This window comes from Hypanus sabinus, chromosome 1, assembly GCF_030144855.1.
Source record: "Hypanus sabinus isolate sHypSab1 chromosome 1, sHypSab1.hap1, whole genome shotgun sequence".
Taxonomy (NCBI): domain Eukaryota; kingdom Metazoa; phylum Chordata; class Chondrichthyes; order Myliobatiformes; family Dasyatidae; genus Hypanus; species Hypanus sabinus.
In genome coordinates, this window is record NC_082706.1 from 149,750,114 (window position 1) to 149,764,415 (window position 14,302).

The 14,302-nt window shown below is 39.9% G+C and overlaps 2 protein-coding genes across 2 annotated transcripts in view; one reads left to right on the forward strand and one right to left on the reverse strand.

Annotated features, from left to right (window-relative positions):
- Window positions 1–1,263, forward strand: part of calb1 (calbindin 1) — a 37,472-nt gene extending 36,209 nt beyond the window's left edge. Inside the window, exons 10-11 of the mRNA XM_059978916.1 lie at window positions 650–721; window positions 829–1,263. Of these exons, the coding sequence (XP_059834899.1) occupies window positions 650–721; window positions 829–942 (186 nt within the window). The 3' untranslated portion in view covers window positions 943–1,263. The remainder of the gene's footprint in view (window positions 1–649; window positions 722–828) is intronic.
- A 151-nt stretch (window positions 1,264–1,414) lies between these two features.
- The window catches only part of decr1 (2,4-dienoyl CoA reductase 1, mitochondrial), a 44,634-nt gene continuing 31,746 nt past the window's right edge, over window positions 1,415–14,302 (reverse strand). Inside the window, exons 7-10 of the mRNA XM_059978905.1 lie at window positions 11,703–11,775; window positions 8,166–8,312; window positions 5,712–5,774; window positions 1,415–2,700 (exon numbers count right to left, since the gene is read on the reverse strand). Coding sequence (XP_059834888.1) covers window positions 2,641–2,700; window positions 5,712–5,774; window positions 8,166–8,312; window positions 11,703–11,775 — 343 coding nt within the window. The 3' untranslated portion in view covers window positions 1,415–2,640. The remainder of the gene's footprint in view (window positions 2,701–5,711; window positions 5,775–8,165; window positions 8,313–11,702; window positions 11,776–14,302) is intronic.

Below are 14,302 nucleotides of genomic sequence, written 5' to 3' on the forward strand. Positions count from 1 at the left end.
ATTAATCACACGTAGAATATAGATTAACCTAAACACGGCCTTCACAATGTGTGTGTACAAAGCCAGGCAGGGAGTTAAGTACCTTTTCAAAAATCACTCGTGATATAAGTTTTCTACAGGGTTTTTAATAAGAACTTACTTGTGAAGATATTGCTGTTTTAAGGGTAAATAAAGAGGGGATGGAGTTGAATGTCCTGCTACACCAAGTGCTTCAAGTCAAAATATGAATTAACCTGCACAGGAAATGATATAAAAAAAACAGCTTATGTACAGGAAGTGATGTTCATGCAAAATAAATACACCTCTAGAGGCCAGAACACATCCTGTCTGGCATCCATGGGATGTCAGCTTAGCTACTGAAACTAAAAGACAGATGATCATTCTCAAAAATCACTCGAGTTGTAAGCTTTCTTCAGGATTTCTAAATGAGAACTTACTTGTGAAAAGATATTGCCATTTCAAGGCAAACAGACTGTAGTGGAGATGGATGTCTTTCTCGTGCAGGAAAATATATAAAAAGAAGCTTACATACAGGAAGTGATGCTCATAACAAACTGTGCCTCCACAGGCCAGAACATTGACCATGTTAATGAGATTTATATTCTAATAAGAAAATACAAAAGTTTAAACTTCTATTTTTTCTCTTTAGGATGGCAATGGATATATAGATGAAAATGAATTAGATGCACTACTAAAGGACCTGTGTGAAAAGAACAAACAGGTAATAAAACAATGCAAACTACTAACTTTAAAGAGTTAAACAAATGAAGGTTTTATTCTACATGGCTGTTTCTGAAATTTAGTTAACTATATGATTATAAAATACAGGACCTAGACATTGAAAATCTTACAACTTACAAGGAAAACATCATGGCTTTGTCTGATGGAGGAAAGCTCTTTCGGAAAGACTTGGCATTAATCCTCTGTGCAGAAGAGTTTTAAATATCTTGCATTCTCGTCTGCTTGTGATTTCTGTGAAGATAGCTGTGTGCTAAATGGGTGTAGGATATGCTTTCCTTCTACCTGTATGCATATAGGTTAATCTGTAGAATGTGCAACACATTCTTTCTGATCTGTTGTATCTATACTCTTTGTAATTTATTGCTTTTGTATCTACAGAATTCATACAATAAAATATACTACTGAAAATGATATGAAATGTGGCATAAAACAGTTGTTTTGTATGGAAATGAAAGAAGTGTTTATAATAAATGTTGGTGAAACTGTTCTAGATTACTTAATAAATGTAATGAAGGTATAAGGAGACCTTGTGCAATTGACACAATTCATAATTAAAGATGTTAAAATTAATCCAGTAAGATTTTCAATAATTGTTCTGTATATGTTTTTAAGCATGGTGTACATTTTTTTGAAAAAAAACTTAACAAAATACAAGTAAACAACATGCTGAAAATAATTTGAACTACACAATTTATTGATCAGTTAAAGGCATATAATTCCTCCGGAAAAAATACCCAATTGTATTTGGAATCTAGTTTGTTCCTTGTCATCTTTTTAAGATATACAAGATTAAATGGTGAAACAATATGGATGGACAGAGGATGCATTGACTGAGTTCAGAAAAATAAGCAGCAAATAAACAGGAAAGCAAAAGCAAATTGACAAAGGAGCACCTTTACAGAAAAATGTCACAGCTACTTTCTATATTTTTGATCCATTCCAGATTTATAGAATACACTAGGATGCACTGTGCAGGATAGTAGCTGTAAACCCAGTCTAATCTGATTTTTAATTTAAGAGTAAATAATGCTTGATTTATTCCAAACTTAATATCAAAGCCCTATGATCCTTTCAAGCATTTACTTCATAAACCAGTAAAGTTTTTAAAAATTGCTCTCCATCATGTTAATGTAGCTTCTATGTATTCTTTTCTTTCCAAAAAAAATTCAATTTACCAATGAGAAGTATCATCCTTACTTCCCAACTCTGGTACTATGCATGCATCATTTATGGTGGCATCCATTATGGTGATTATAATATCCTTATACACATTGGCAGGAAAATGTTTTCAGAATAGTTTTGCTTCATTTTGCTTTGTGATAACACTGATCTAAAATCTCTACTGCCTTGCAACTACACCCCCACTCATAGGGAAGGCTTTGCAAGTAAACACGGAGGGAAAAATCTGGAGCTCGAGTCCCTAAGGCAGTCCCACAGTGATTCCAATGCTGACTGGCAACTCATGCAACACTGCTGGTACCAAATTATATCAGACTCTGCCGTTCCTTTCGGTTCATCAGATGCATGGAGAGGGGGAGCTTGCTACACGGGCAACAGCTTGCTCTTCACATCATACTGCCCAGGCCTACGTATCCAGACAGCTAAGACGCAATATCCATGGTCAACTCTGACTGACGTTGGCCCTCACCCTCACAACACTCAGCAAAGTAGCAAAACAGCAGTTTCACTTAATTAAAATTAATAAATTCTGATTTTATAACCAATGATAGTTTTTAAGTATTACTTATAATAAAACCATTTCAATTTGGTAAGTTAAATATAACTATTTTGAAAATATAATCAAATATAAATCATCTAAAATCAAGGCATTTTTTACCAGTAAACAGGCATAACAATCTTGTCCATGTGCCATTTTTAATTGTTGTTGATTTGTACCACTTAGGAGCCTTTGGTTTTTCTGATGAGGGACTCCAGCATGTCCCATTGGTCACTTGTAACCTATGATTTAAAAAAAAGAGAGAATTTAAAGGTCAAGCTTAAGTAGATTTAAGGTGTCCGCAACTTTCTGAACATCTACTTCACGCAACTTTGCTTTTACGAAAAAAGACGCCCGCTTTAAACTTGTGTTTACCCCGAGAAAGACTACCATGACCGTGAAGCCTTGCGTGGGCAGGTGTGAGTGCATGCATATACATGCCGATCTTTTTCTACAAATTGGTTTTGGCTCAACCTTCCCAATTCTGGTAAGTGAATCTACACTGTACATACATTATTTCTACTTTATATAGCTGTGTATTTATCATATCATTCCTGCTTTTACTATATGTTAGTGATATTTTAGGTTTTATGTGCTATTTGGTATAATTTGGTAAGTTATTTTTTGAGTCTGGGATCTTGACGGTAGAGGAGACCATAGACAGACATGTCAGAGTGAGGGTGGTCTGTGGAATTCAAGTGGGTGGCCACAAGGAGATCCCGCCACTGCTGGAGGACTGAGTGCCGGTGTTTGGCGAAACAGTCTCCCAGTCTGTGGCGTATCTCCCCAATGTATAAATGGCCACATCGGGAGCACTGGATACAGTACATCACTCCAGTTGACTCACAGGTGAAGTGGTGCCTCACCTGAAAGGACTGTCTGGGGCCTAGGACGGTGGTGAGGGAAGAAGTGTGGGGGCAGGTGTAGCACTTCTTCCGTTTGCAGGGATGAGTGCCCGGAGGGAGGTCAGTGGGGAGGGATGGGGGTGATGAGTTGACAAAGGAGTCACATAGGGAACAATCCCTGCGGAAAGCTGAGAGTGGGGGGAGGGGAAGATGTTGCTGGTGGTGGGATCACGTAGGAGGTGGCGGAAGTTACGGAGGATTATATGTTGGATCTGTAGGCTGGTAGGGTGATAGGTGAGGACCTGGTGGGCTGGTGGGGGGGATGGGGTGAGGGCAGAGGTGCATGAAATATGGGAGACGCGTTGGAGGGCAGAGTTGATAGTGGACAAAGGGAAGCCCCTTTCTTTAAAAAAGGAAGACATCTCCTTTGTCCTAGAACGAAAGGCCTCATCTTGAGAGCAGATGCGACGGAGGCGGAGGAATTGAGAGAAAGGGATAGCATTTTTGCAGGAGACGGGGTGGGAGGAGGAATAGTCTAGGTAGCTGTGGGAGTTAGTAGGTTTGTAGTAGACATCGGTGGATAGGCTGTCTCCATAGATAGAAACAGAAAGATCTAGAAAGTGGAGGGAGGTGTTGGAAATAGACCAGGCGAATTTGAGGGTGAGGTGAAAGTTGGAGGCGAAGTTAATGAAATTGACAAGTTCAGCATGTGTGCAGGAAGCAGCGCCGATGCAGTCATTGATATAACGTAAGAAAAGAGGAGGACATATACTGGTGTAGGCTTGGAACATAGACTGCTCCACATGGCCGACAAAAAGGCAGGCATAGCTAGGACCCATGCGGGTGCCAGTGGTTACACCTTTAGTTTGGAGGAAGTGGGAGGAGCCAAAGGAGAAACTGTTAAGGATGAGAACTATTTCCGCAAGGCGGAGAAGAGTGGTGGTAGAGGGTGACTGGCTGGGTCTGGAATCCAGGAAGAAACGGAGAGCTTGGAGACCTCTCCTGGTGGGCGAGAGGTATATAGGGACTGGACATCCATGGTGAAAATGAGGCGGTGGGAGCCGGGGAACTTGAAATCTTTGAAGAGATGTAAAGCATGGGAAGTATCACGGACGTAGGTGGGAAGGGATTGAACAAGGGGAGATAAAATAGAGTGGAGATAGGCAGAAATGAGTACAGTGGGGCAGGAGCAAGAAGAGACAATGGGTCTGCCTGGACAGGCAGGTTTGTGAATCTTAGGTAGGAGGTAGAAACGGGAAGTGCAGGGTATGGGAACTATAAGTTTGGTGGCTGTGGATGGGAGATCTCCTGAGCTGATGAGATCGGAAATGGTTTGGGAGACAATGGACTAGTGCTCCCTAGTGGGGTCATGGTCCAGGGGTAGATGTGTCAGCGAGTTGTCGTCGTGCCTCCGCTATGTACAGGTCGGTGTGCCAGACGACAACAGCATCCCCCTTATCAGCAGGTTTGATGGTAAGGTTGGGATTGTTGCGGAGGGAATGGAGAGCAGAGCGTTCAGAGGGGGTGAGGTTGGAATTGGAGGAAGGGATGGTGAAGTTGAGACGGTTAATGTCCCGACGGCAATTAGAGATGAACAGATCCAGGGTGGGTAGAATTCCTGGGCGGGGAGTCCATGAGGCGGAGGAGGAGGGTTGGAGACGGGAGAACGGGTCATCGGTGGGGGTGGGAAAGTCCCTACTGAAGAAGTGGGCTCGAAGACAGAGCCGGCGGAAGAAGAGCTCCACGTCCTGGCGCACGCGGAACTCACTGAGGTGAGGGCGAAGGGGGACAAAGGTGAGGCCCTTACTAAGGACAGAGCGCTCAGCCTCAGAGAGGGGAAAGTCGGAGGGGATGGTGAAGACTCGGCAGGGTTGAGAGCTCTGGTCCGAGGGGGGTGGGAGGCTGGTGGAGTCAGTGGGGAAGGGGTGGGGGGGAGAGGAAGCTGAAGCCCCCGAGGGCCCGGGAACCAGTGATTGAACCTCAGGCTCAGAAGGATCAGATGGCAGCGTGGTGGTGGGAGAAGGGAAGACGGCAGCGCTTTACGCCATTTTGGCTTATGAATGTTTAATAGGAACGCTCTACCTTCTGATAGCGGGGGAAACCTGTACAGTATTTATCTTTTTAAATCATAACAGATACCAATGAGAAATAAAGCAACTTAATTCTTCAGCAAGTAATGAGAAACAAACTTTGCTCTTTAATAGTACACAAATTAGTTATTGGATGTATGTTGGATAGCATCAGTAATGATCATTTTTTTTGGGTGAGCAATACATTAATCCCTGCAAGCATCTCTAGAGTTAATGGAAAATCGGTTTATTATCTATGGTATTTTCGCTTTGCCTTCCATGTAGAAATTGTGGCTAAGTGAATAAAATAAAGGCTTCATGGTGAAAAGACGATGTTACCTTTTGCAGACTGTTAAATTCACCAGCTATTGAAGGAAATTCACCACCGTCAAATCTTATTACCTATATTAAAAAAAACACATTCAGCTATGTTTGGCTTAAAACCAAACAATGAAAAAACTTAAAAACACAAAATGCTGGCAGAACTCAGCAGGCCAGACAGCATCTATGGGAGGAGGTAGTGATGACGTTTCGGGCCAAAACCCTTCATCAGGAGTGAAGTAACATGGGATGGTTGAGGGGGGATAAGAAGTTCGGGGGGAGGGATGGAGTAGAGAGCTGGGAGGTGATAGGCTTAAGGAAAAATGGGCTAGGGGGAAGGTGGAGAATTATGGGAAATAAAAGAGAAAGAAAGGTAGGGCTGGGGGGAGATTATAGTGAGGGGGGAAAAGAGAGAGAAAGAGAGAAAGGTTTCAAGACCTCCATTGATACCCCTGCCCCCCTTACCCCATCAGACTATAATTTTAGTCTGGTTCTCTTTCTCCCCCCTCACTATAATCTCCCCCCAGCCCTACCTTTCTTTCTCTTCTATTTCCCATAATTCTCCACCTTTCCCCTAGCCCATTTCCCTCCAGCCTATCAATTCCCAGCTCTCTACTCCATCCCTCCCCCCACTTCTTATCCCCCCTCAACCGTCCCATGTTACTTCACTCCTGATGAAGGGTTTTGGCCCGAAACATCATCACTACCCCCTCCCATAGATGCTGTCCGGCCTGCTGTGTTCTGTCAGCATTTTGTGTTTCTATTTATTTTCAGCATCTGCAGATTCACTCGTGTTGCCAATGAAAAAACTTTACTGCAGAATTAAAACACCATGATTGTTTCATTCCAGACTCTCTTCTTCCTATCCATTTCTTTAATCCTATGATTTCCCACCCTAACAGTGTTCCTCCATTTCTGCCTTCACAAAACAGCTTTGATGTCTTTTGATGGACAGCTTTGATGTCTTCTGAAGCTTAGGGCCCAAACTCTGGAAATCCTTTCCTAAATCTCTCCACCTCTCTCTCCTTTTGAGACACCCGTATCCATTGTAATAGATTATGCGGCTCCGTGTCAAATTTTGTTTGGTAACATTGCTACAAATTTATTTTGACTGCTTTAGTATATTTGGAGCAATATATAAATGCAGTTTGATGATGCGGATGTTCTAATAGAAGGTATTTCATCATATTCCTATCTTCCATTGCCGACCTTTTTCAACATTGGGAGGCAAGGCTCTGAGCATTAAATATACAGTTCTGATTCATTCAGCAGTCTTTTATTTCTCCCCTTGACAATTTTTTTTGCTGCAGAATGATCTAAAGGTCAGGAAAATTATCAAACTTTTTGTTAAACTGGATATAGAGAACATTTCATTTGTGAGGAAGAATGACAGTAAGAATGTAAAATGCAATATCCGATCATTTGGAAATCCTATGTATATAATTCCACTCACATTTACCCTGGTTCTCACATTCTCTTCCTACTAAGGCAGCAGTTTCTGCATCCACTTCCTGCTCACCAGGACCCTGTGTAGTTTCGTTGGCCACACTCCTTCAAAAATTACCTGGTTCAGATTCCTAAGATCACTTCAAATTTATTGGTTTCACAGATGCTTTACTGTATATCTTTAAAAAAAAGTGACATCCAATAGTCTGGAAAATCTGCTACTCTGGCACCAAAATCCAAAATGTACCAGATTAAATTGAATTTTATTTCAGTTAGACCTCTTTGATCTAAGACAGTCAGTAGAAAACCAACAGGGTTCAGAAAAAATATTTCATTAACCAAGAAGTATCTTGCTACCAAACAGAGGTTAAAGGGCATGGTTTGGATACATTTATAGAAGAGCTGGAAAAGTATAACAGGAACAAGGAAATAGTTGGTTACATTGAAAGACTTAGATATGGAAAAGCAGGACAAGGTTCAAAATGAATTCCCATAATATCATGGGATGGTTGGTCTGAACGGTCTATTTCTGTGCCTGACATCCTACAATCCTTTGCAGTCCTGGCTTTTAAGTGCCTTTTCCAATTAAGCATCCTCCCATAGATAACGCCATTAGGTCATAGAGTTAAACAGCACAGAAACAGACTATCCAGCTCTCAATGACTATGTTGACCATCAAGTATCTATCTACACTAAAAAAAATTGGCAGTAATCGTTCTGTAGCCCTCTATGCCTTGGCAATTCCTATGCTGGGAGTTTGCCTGCTTCCACCATCCGCTCATGCAGTGCTTTCTAGATTTCAACCACTATAGGTGAAAATGTCCTTCCTCAGATCCTATTTAAATTTCTTACTCTTTATCTCAAAATCTATGCCCTCTAGATTTATAAAGAGCATAAAGTAGGTTTTCTACTACCTACCCTAGTTTTTTGTACTATCTTTGCTATGATTAAATCCTCTTGATGGAGATAACCAAGGATAATATACCATTTTAAACAAAGAGCAAGACAATACAAATGGTAACCTACTGCTCCTGTAATCCAGTTGGCATAATCACTGCACAGGTAAGCAGCAAGATTGGAGATTTCATTCACAGTACCAAAGCGGCCCATCGGAATTCTCTTCAGCATTTCTTTTTCAAACAATCCACTTGGGTCAAGTCGACTAAAGGCACCCTAAAAAAGGTTAAAATACATTGCAAATGCTATAAGTAGACTAGACAAACAATATTAATGTCAAACATTATTTGGCTAAAAATAGGTTTAGCTTTAGCTTGAAATACAATTATTTTGCATGGTAAAGAAGAAAATAAATATTTTAAATAGGTATGTAAATACATTAAAATATTTTTTAAATTTTGAGGACATTAGAAATCAGAGCAAAATTACACGTCACCTCAAGCCTGCTCCGCCATTTGATCATTAGTCCGAATTCTATTTTACTGCTAGATTCCCATAATTCCCTATTCAAAATTCTTTATTGCCTATAATATATTTAATAAACTGCACTATACTGTTGGCAGAACGGTGGTTCCAGAGAATGTAAGTTGGCTGCAATGTGCATCACTGTGTTCTTGAGCTACATACAGTAGCTCAGAGGTACAGAATGGAAGTCAGGGGTATGAAAGTATTGGGTTTGCTGTCTGTGAAGTTCTGAACACAAACAAAGTTCTTAAGACCTATCCATTATAGACAGCTACGGGTACCCTCATTAAAGAAAGGTTATACTTTAGCCACCAACACTTCAAAAGCTAGATCACTTCCTTGTTGATTCTCCTCAGCAAGTTTAGCTGTTAATATCCACTGTATAAATAGTGGGTCCTACAGTGGGAGTTACTTCTAGCTAGCCAGGCACTTTAAATACAATTCATTTATTTTTAGTCATACACTTTTAAATATGAATACAATTCTCAAAACATACTCAAAACTCAGAGAGGATTTCTATATTATAAAAGATTTCCAAATTACAAATGATTTCGAAAACACAAGGGATTTCCAACATACAGGTAGAAATCCTATAAGCTAAAAAGACATACCAATGAACTACAGACGAACAAGTCACTATCGCACAAACTGAAGGCAGGGGGATGGATTCTAGTCACTCTGTCTTTCTGTCATAATTATCATTGTTCTTAACAAGCCTGGGTTTGCTCTTTAACATTTATACTATTCTTTTTTTCTACACGCATCTGATAATTTTCAGATACCTTTGCTGGGACATTCAACCAGATGGTCTAAAAGCTTCTGGTGATAGAGATACCAGACACTCAAAAATAATGCTGTGAGGGTTGATTCTCCAAATGCACAAATCTAACAACTATTGAGAGATCAGATACTTGATGTGCTAAGTGATAGTACCAGTCTGGTCTATAAACTTCTTTCATCTAAATAACTTACCCAATATTGCCTAGTTTGATGAAGGCCCAACTAACATAACCCAAGTCATCAGACTCCTCAATACTCAAGAGTCGAGACTGACATCTACATCATTATTATATTGTAATTTGTCCTCTACTGTGCCTATTGTTTTGTTTATATAATTATTGTACTGCACTGTTTTGTGCACTTTATGTAGTCCTGTGCAGGTCTGTAGTCTAGTGCAGTTTATATGTTTTACATAGTTTAGTGTAGCCTTGTGCTGTCTCACATTGTCTAGTGTAGTTTTGTGCTGCTTCATGTAGTGCCAGGGTCCTGGAGGAACATTCTTTCGTTTTTACTGTGTACTGTAACAGCAGTTTATGGTTGAAATGACAATAAGCTTGACTTGACCTCTTGAGCAGCCTGCTCTTTATAGACTGATCATTGCTTGCAATTTACATTAAGAATCGAAGACTGCTTCTTGTTAATGACAAGAAGCCGAGCAAGGAATATTAGTTGGGAGTTTAACTTATTTAAAAACAACTCTTTGAACCCCTGGAAGAGGCAGCTGGTGTGTCAGAAAGCTGAGCTCGGCCACCCAGGCCCTGGACAGTGAATATCTATCACAAGCTGTGTTGTATTTGACCTCTCACTCCAACGGTGATTCCCTGATATTGTGATCTGACATTGGCTACCTAGTCCCTAGTTTTACAGCAGCTCTAGCTGATACATCCAGCATAGCCCCATTCATTTGAATAAGGTCACCATTCTTCACTGAGGATAAAGGTCCACAGAACGGCAAAGGATAACAACTATTTCTTAACCTAGTGGCACTGGAAATGATGCTCCTTGGATATACTTAGACTATGCCTACTTCCCATTTACTGGACACAAAGAGAGAAATGAAAACTACACCTAGTCCATGATTACGATCATTCAAATCTCTTTTACCTATCTACTTAAGTTTTAAGGCTAGCCATAAGCCTACATCATTATATTCCTAATACAGTTCTGAAGAATATTCTCCTGATTACCAACAACTAACAACTGCACATAAGAATATGCTTGCATGTTGTTACGTACCCCGTAACTGGGTCACTTACCAGCAAAGATAGAGAGGTCCGTTGAAGTCTGATGGTACTATTTTTAACAGTATTTATTGATAAAAATACACAAAAATAATATCAATGCAAACATACAGATAACATACGTCGTCAATACTAAATCTAAAAGCGCGGGTATAATAATAATCAAAAAGAAATAGCTCTATCGTTGTCTAGGGGATAATGTATTGTCCGATGGAAATATAAAAGTCACTTTAGTTCATTCAAGCTGCAGGCTGCAGCCTTTGGTCGGAGTCAAGAGAGAGTGTTTAAACTTGCCCATTCCTTTTATGATGTCAAATCTTCGTGAGTCGGTGGGGGCTGAGTGCTCCTTGGTGTTAGCTAAAGCCGTTCTTCCGTGGCAAGACCCACCAATTCCGAGGCAAATGGAAAAGGACGCCCGTGGGCTTTTCCACCGGCTTTCGCTATTACGCAGTTACAGGAGTTCTAGCATTTCTTCTGGTGCGTCTGAGGGGCTGTTCCCCAGACCCTCTTTTATCCTGACTCACAGGGTCTCAGATGTCACTCAGGGTGGAATGATGCCATCCCCTAACCAGCCCACAGTGCCTGAGGGCTTTCACGAAGTACAGTACTCAATACACAATTCCGTCTCCAAGAGACAATGACCTGTTCCGTGGCTTTGTATCTCTGGGGCCAGGACATTCCAAACGTCTCTCTCTCATTTCCTGGGTCTCCTGCCCTGACTTAATAGCAATCTTGCTATTCTCAAAAAGGAGGGGGGGGGGGGAACACAGGCGCAACAATGTTTACTAATGGACATGGTACTACTGAACTAATTTTAAACTATAAACAACTGAGAATGAACAAGAGATAAGGTAGTAGTTAAATAACCTTACAAATATCAATTTAGAAATGCATAGTAAACTATGCCTCAAATTAAATAGTCATAAGGTTACAGATGTCACAGATAAAGAAATACGAGAGCAATGACAATTTTACAAGTTACAGGTTACTGCACATATATGTGAACATGGTACATGGAGTTGAGGTTGTAATCAGATCAGCTATAATCTTATTAAATAGCAGAATAGGCTTAAGGGGCAGATTGGCTTGTTTGTGACCCTAATTCCTATGTTCATAATACCTTTGTTTTAATCGGTCCTGGTTGAATTATATTGAATCTCAGACCATATCGACCCCATTCAGCAGCCAGTGATCTGTGAACGAAAATAAAAGAAAGTTTGTAGTATTTCTACACAGGTTGAATAACAAAATCTACCTATACATTAACAGTTGTATTTTGTGGCAAAACAAAGTATCGATATTGATGATGAAATTTACAAAATTATGTGAAAATATCTTTGCCTACATCGTCTAATACACTAAATGGAGTTCAGAAAGCAGTCATCTAATTTGCATTATTTTTCATGAATAAGTGGTCTATAAAAAACAGCATGTAATCTTCCATAATGGCACAATGTGGCCCTAAGAACTTATTCAACCAACCGCGGATCAGGAAAACCCAGAAGTTCTCTCTACAGCACTTGCTGTTGATGCATGTACAGACTTTTTTCTTGTCATTATTCTCCAAACAATACAGTATAACAACTATTTACATAGCATTTACATTGTATTAGGTATTATAAATAATCTAGAGATTATTTAAAATACAGGCAGTCTTTAAGCTGAATTTGTACATGTCAGAACAGGTACATCCGGTATTATTTAGCATCTGTTAGTCAAACGTTTGTCTTACTATATAGTATATATTTTACCTTTCTATGCATATAAAACACTTAAACGTAAGTATTTCAATAACTGAACCACTGCGTCACTTAGTAATAATTGTAGCTTTAACTGGGACAGGGCCTTTCGCATGCTCCATTACTCACTTTATCCTTTAAAATTGTTCTGATTGTTGACTGACTGTAGCCTAATGCTTTTCCAATGACTGATGGAGTTTCATCTCTTTCCGATCGCTTTATTTTCAACTGTGATCGTTTTCCGTCAATGGAACAGAAACACTGTGGGCAGCGTTCCTAAAGTCCATCATACTGAGACATGTTAAATAAGGGACTTGAGCATCCATGTTTTTTGGTATCCATGGGGGGTCCTGGAACCAATCTCCCGCAGATAAGGAGGGCCAGCTGTATATCACCATTCCCCCCCCCCACCCCCCAAGACAGCACCAGTAGCATTGATGTCACCAAAGCAATCTGGGCTTTCATCTTGTCATAGTCAATCTTTCTGTTCTCTCCAACACTCCCCTGGCCCTGTCCACATACCCATCCACTGGTGAACTTTAACAAAAGATCATTCACTTGAAAATTAAATCTTATTTAGCAGATAATGTCTTTATAAATGTAGCATTTTCTGTTTTTATTACAAATTCTTAACATGAAAAGACTAACATAAAGCTTACAGTAATTTTCTGGTTTCGACAATCCAGAAGATTTTAAATCATTTAAAATTATAACCTAGATTTTGCTATGCACCACGAGATAATGACATTATTTATTTCTCAGGTGAGCCTTCAAGTAACTGAAATTGCTACAATTGAAAAGGAAAACTGAAATTAATAAGCTATCCTTTAAAAAAAAAAGGATCAAGAAGCATTGTGAACTGGGCAAGAAGAACTGTGAACTGGGCAGGAAACAGTATGCCTTTTCAAATAAGTATTTTGAAAAATTCTCACAAGCTAGGGAAGACAGATTTGAATTTGTTGGAAAATTCAAGTATAAAAAGTGAATTAAAGGGATATAAAGATGGGATTTAAAAATGTATGTGACAAGGGAACAACTCATGTTGAGTTTTAATAAATTAATATTTTAAATAATTGAATGAGGTCAATGTCCATAGATTTATAGCCATAGAATAAAACAGCATAAATATAGGCCCAACAAGTCCATGCTGACCAAAGTGCACATTTAACTAGTACCGATTTCCTGAGTTCAGACCATATGTCTCTAAGCTCTGCCCCTCCATGTATCCATTGAAGTGTATCTTATATTATTCTGTTGTAACTGGCTCAACCACTTCCTCCAGCAGCTTGTTCAATATGCTCACCACTTACCGCGAGAAAAAAGTTGCCCTTCAGGTTCCTTTTAAATTTTTCCCCTCTCATCGAGTTCGTAATATAAGCCATATGCTGGTCTGACTTTCCAAATTGCATCAGCTCACACTTATGTGTCTTGAAATCCATTTTCCACTCCTCAACCCACTTCCCTAACCGATCAAGATCCCCTAGCAATCTACGATAAACTTCTTCACTATCAACACCACCTTCTAATTTTGTCATCCCTAAACCTATTGATCAATCTTTTAGCATCCAAATCATTTATATAAATAACAAATAGCAAGGGTCCCAACATGACCCTTGTGGCACACCAATAATCACTGGCTTTCATTCTGAGAAACCACCACCTTCTGCTTCCTACCTCGGAGCTAATTTTAAATCCACCTAACTAGCTCTCCCTGGATTCCAACCTTTCAGACCATCCTACAAAGCAGGATCTTGTTGAAGGCTATGCTAAACTCTAAATAGTAAACATCCACTGCCCAACACTCATCTACCTTTATGATTATCTCTTCAAAATAACTTTGAGGTTTATCAAGCATTGACTTTTCATGCACAAAACTACACAGACTCTTCCTAACCAAACTCTGTCTATCCAAATGTGGCCCCTCAAAATTCCTCCAGTAACCTTCCCACAAATGATCTCTTGCTGCGCACTTATTAAAGAA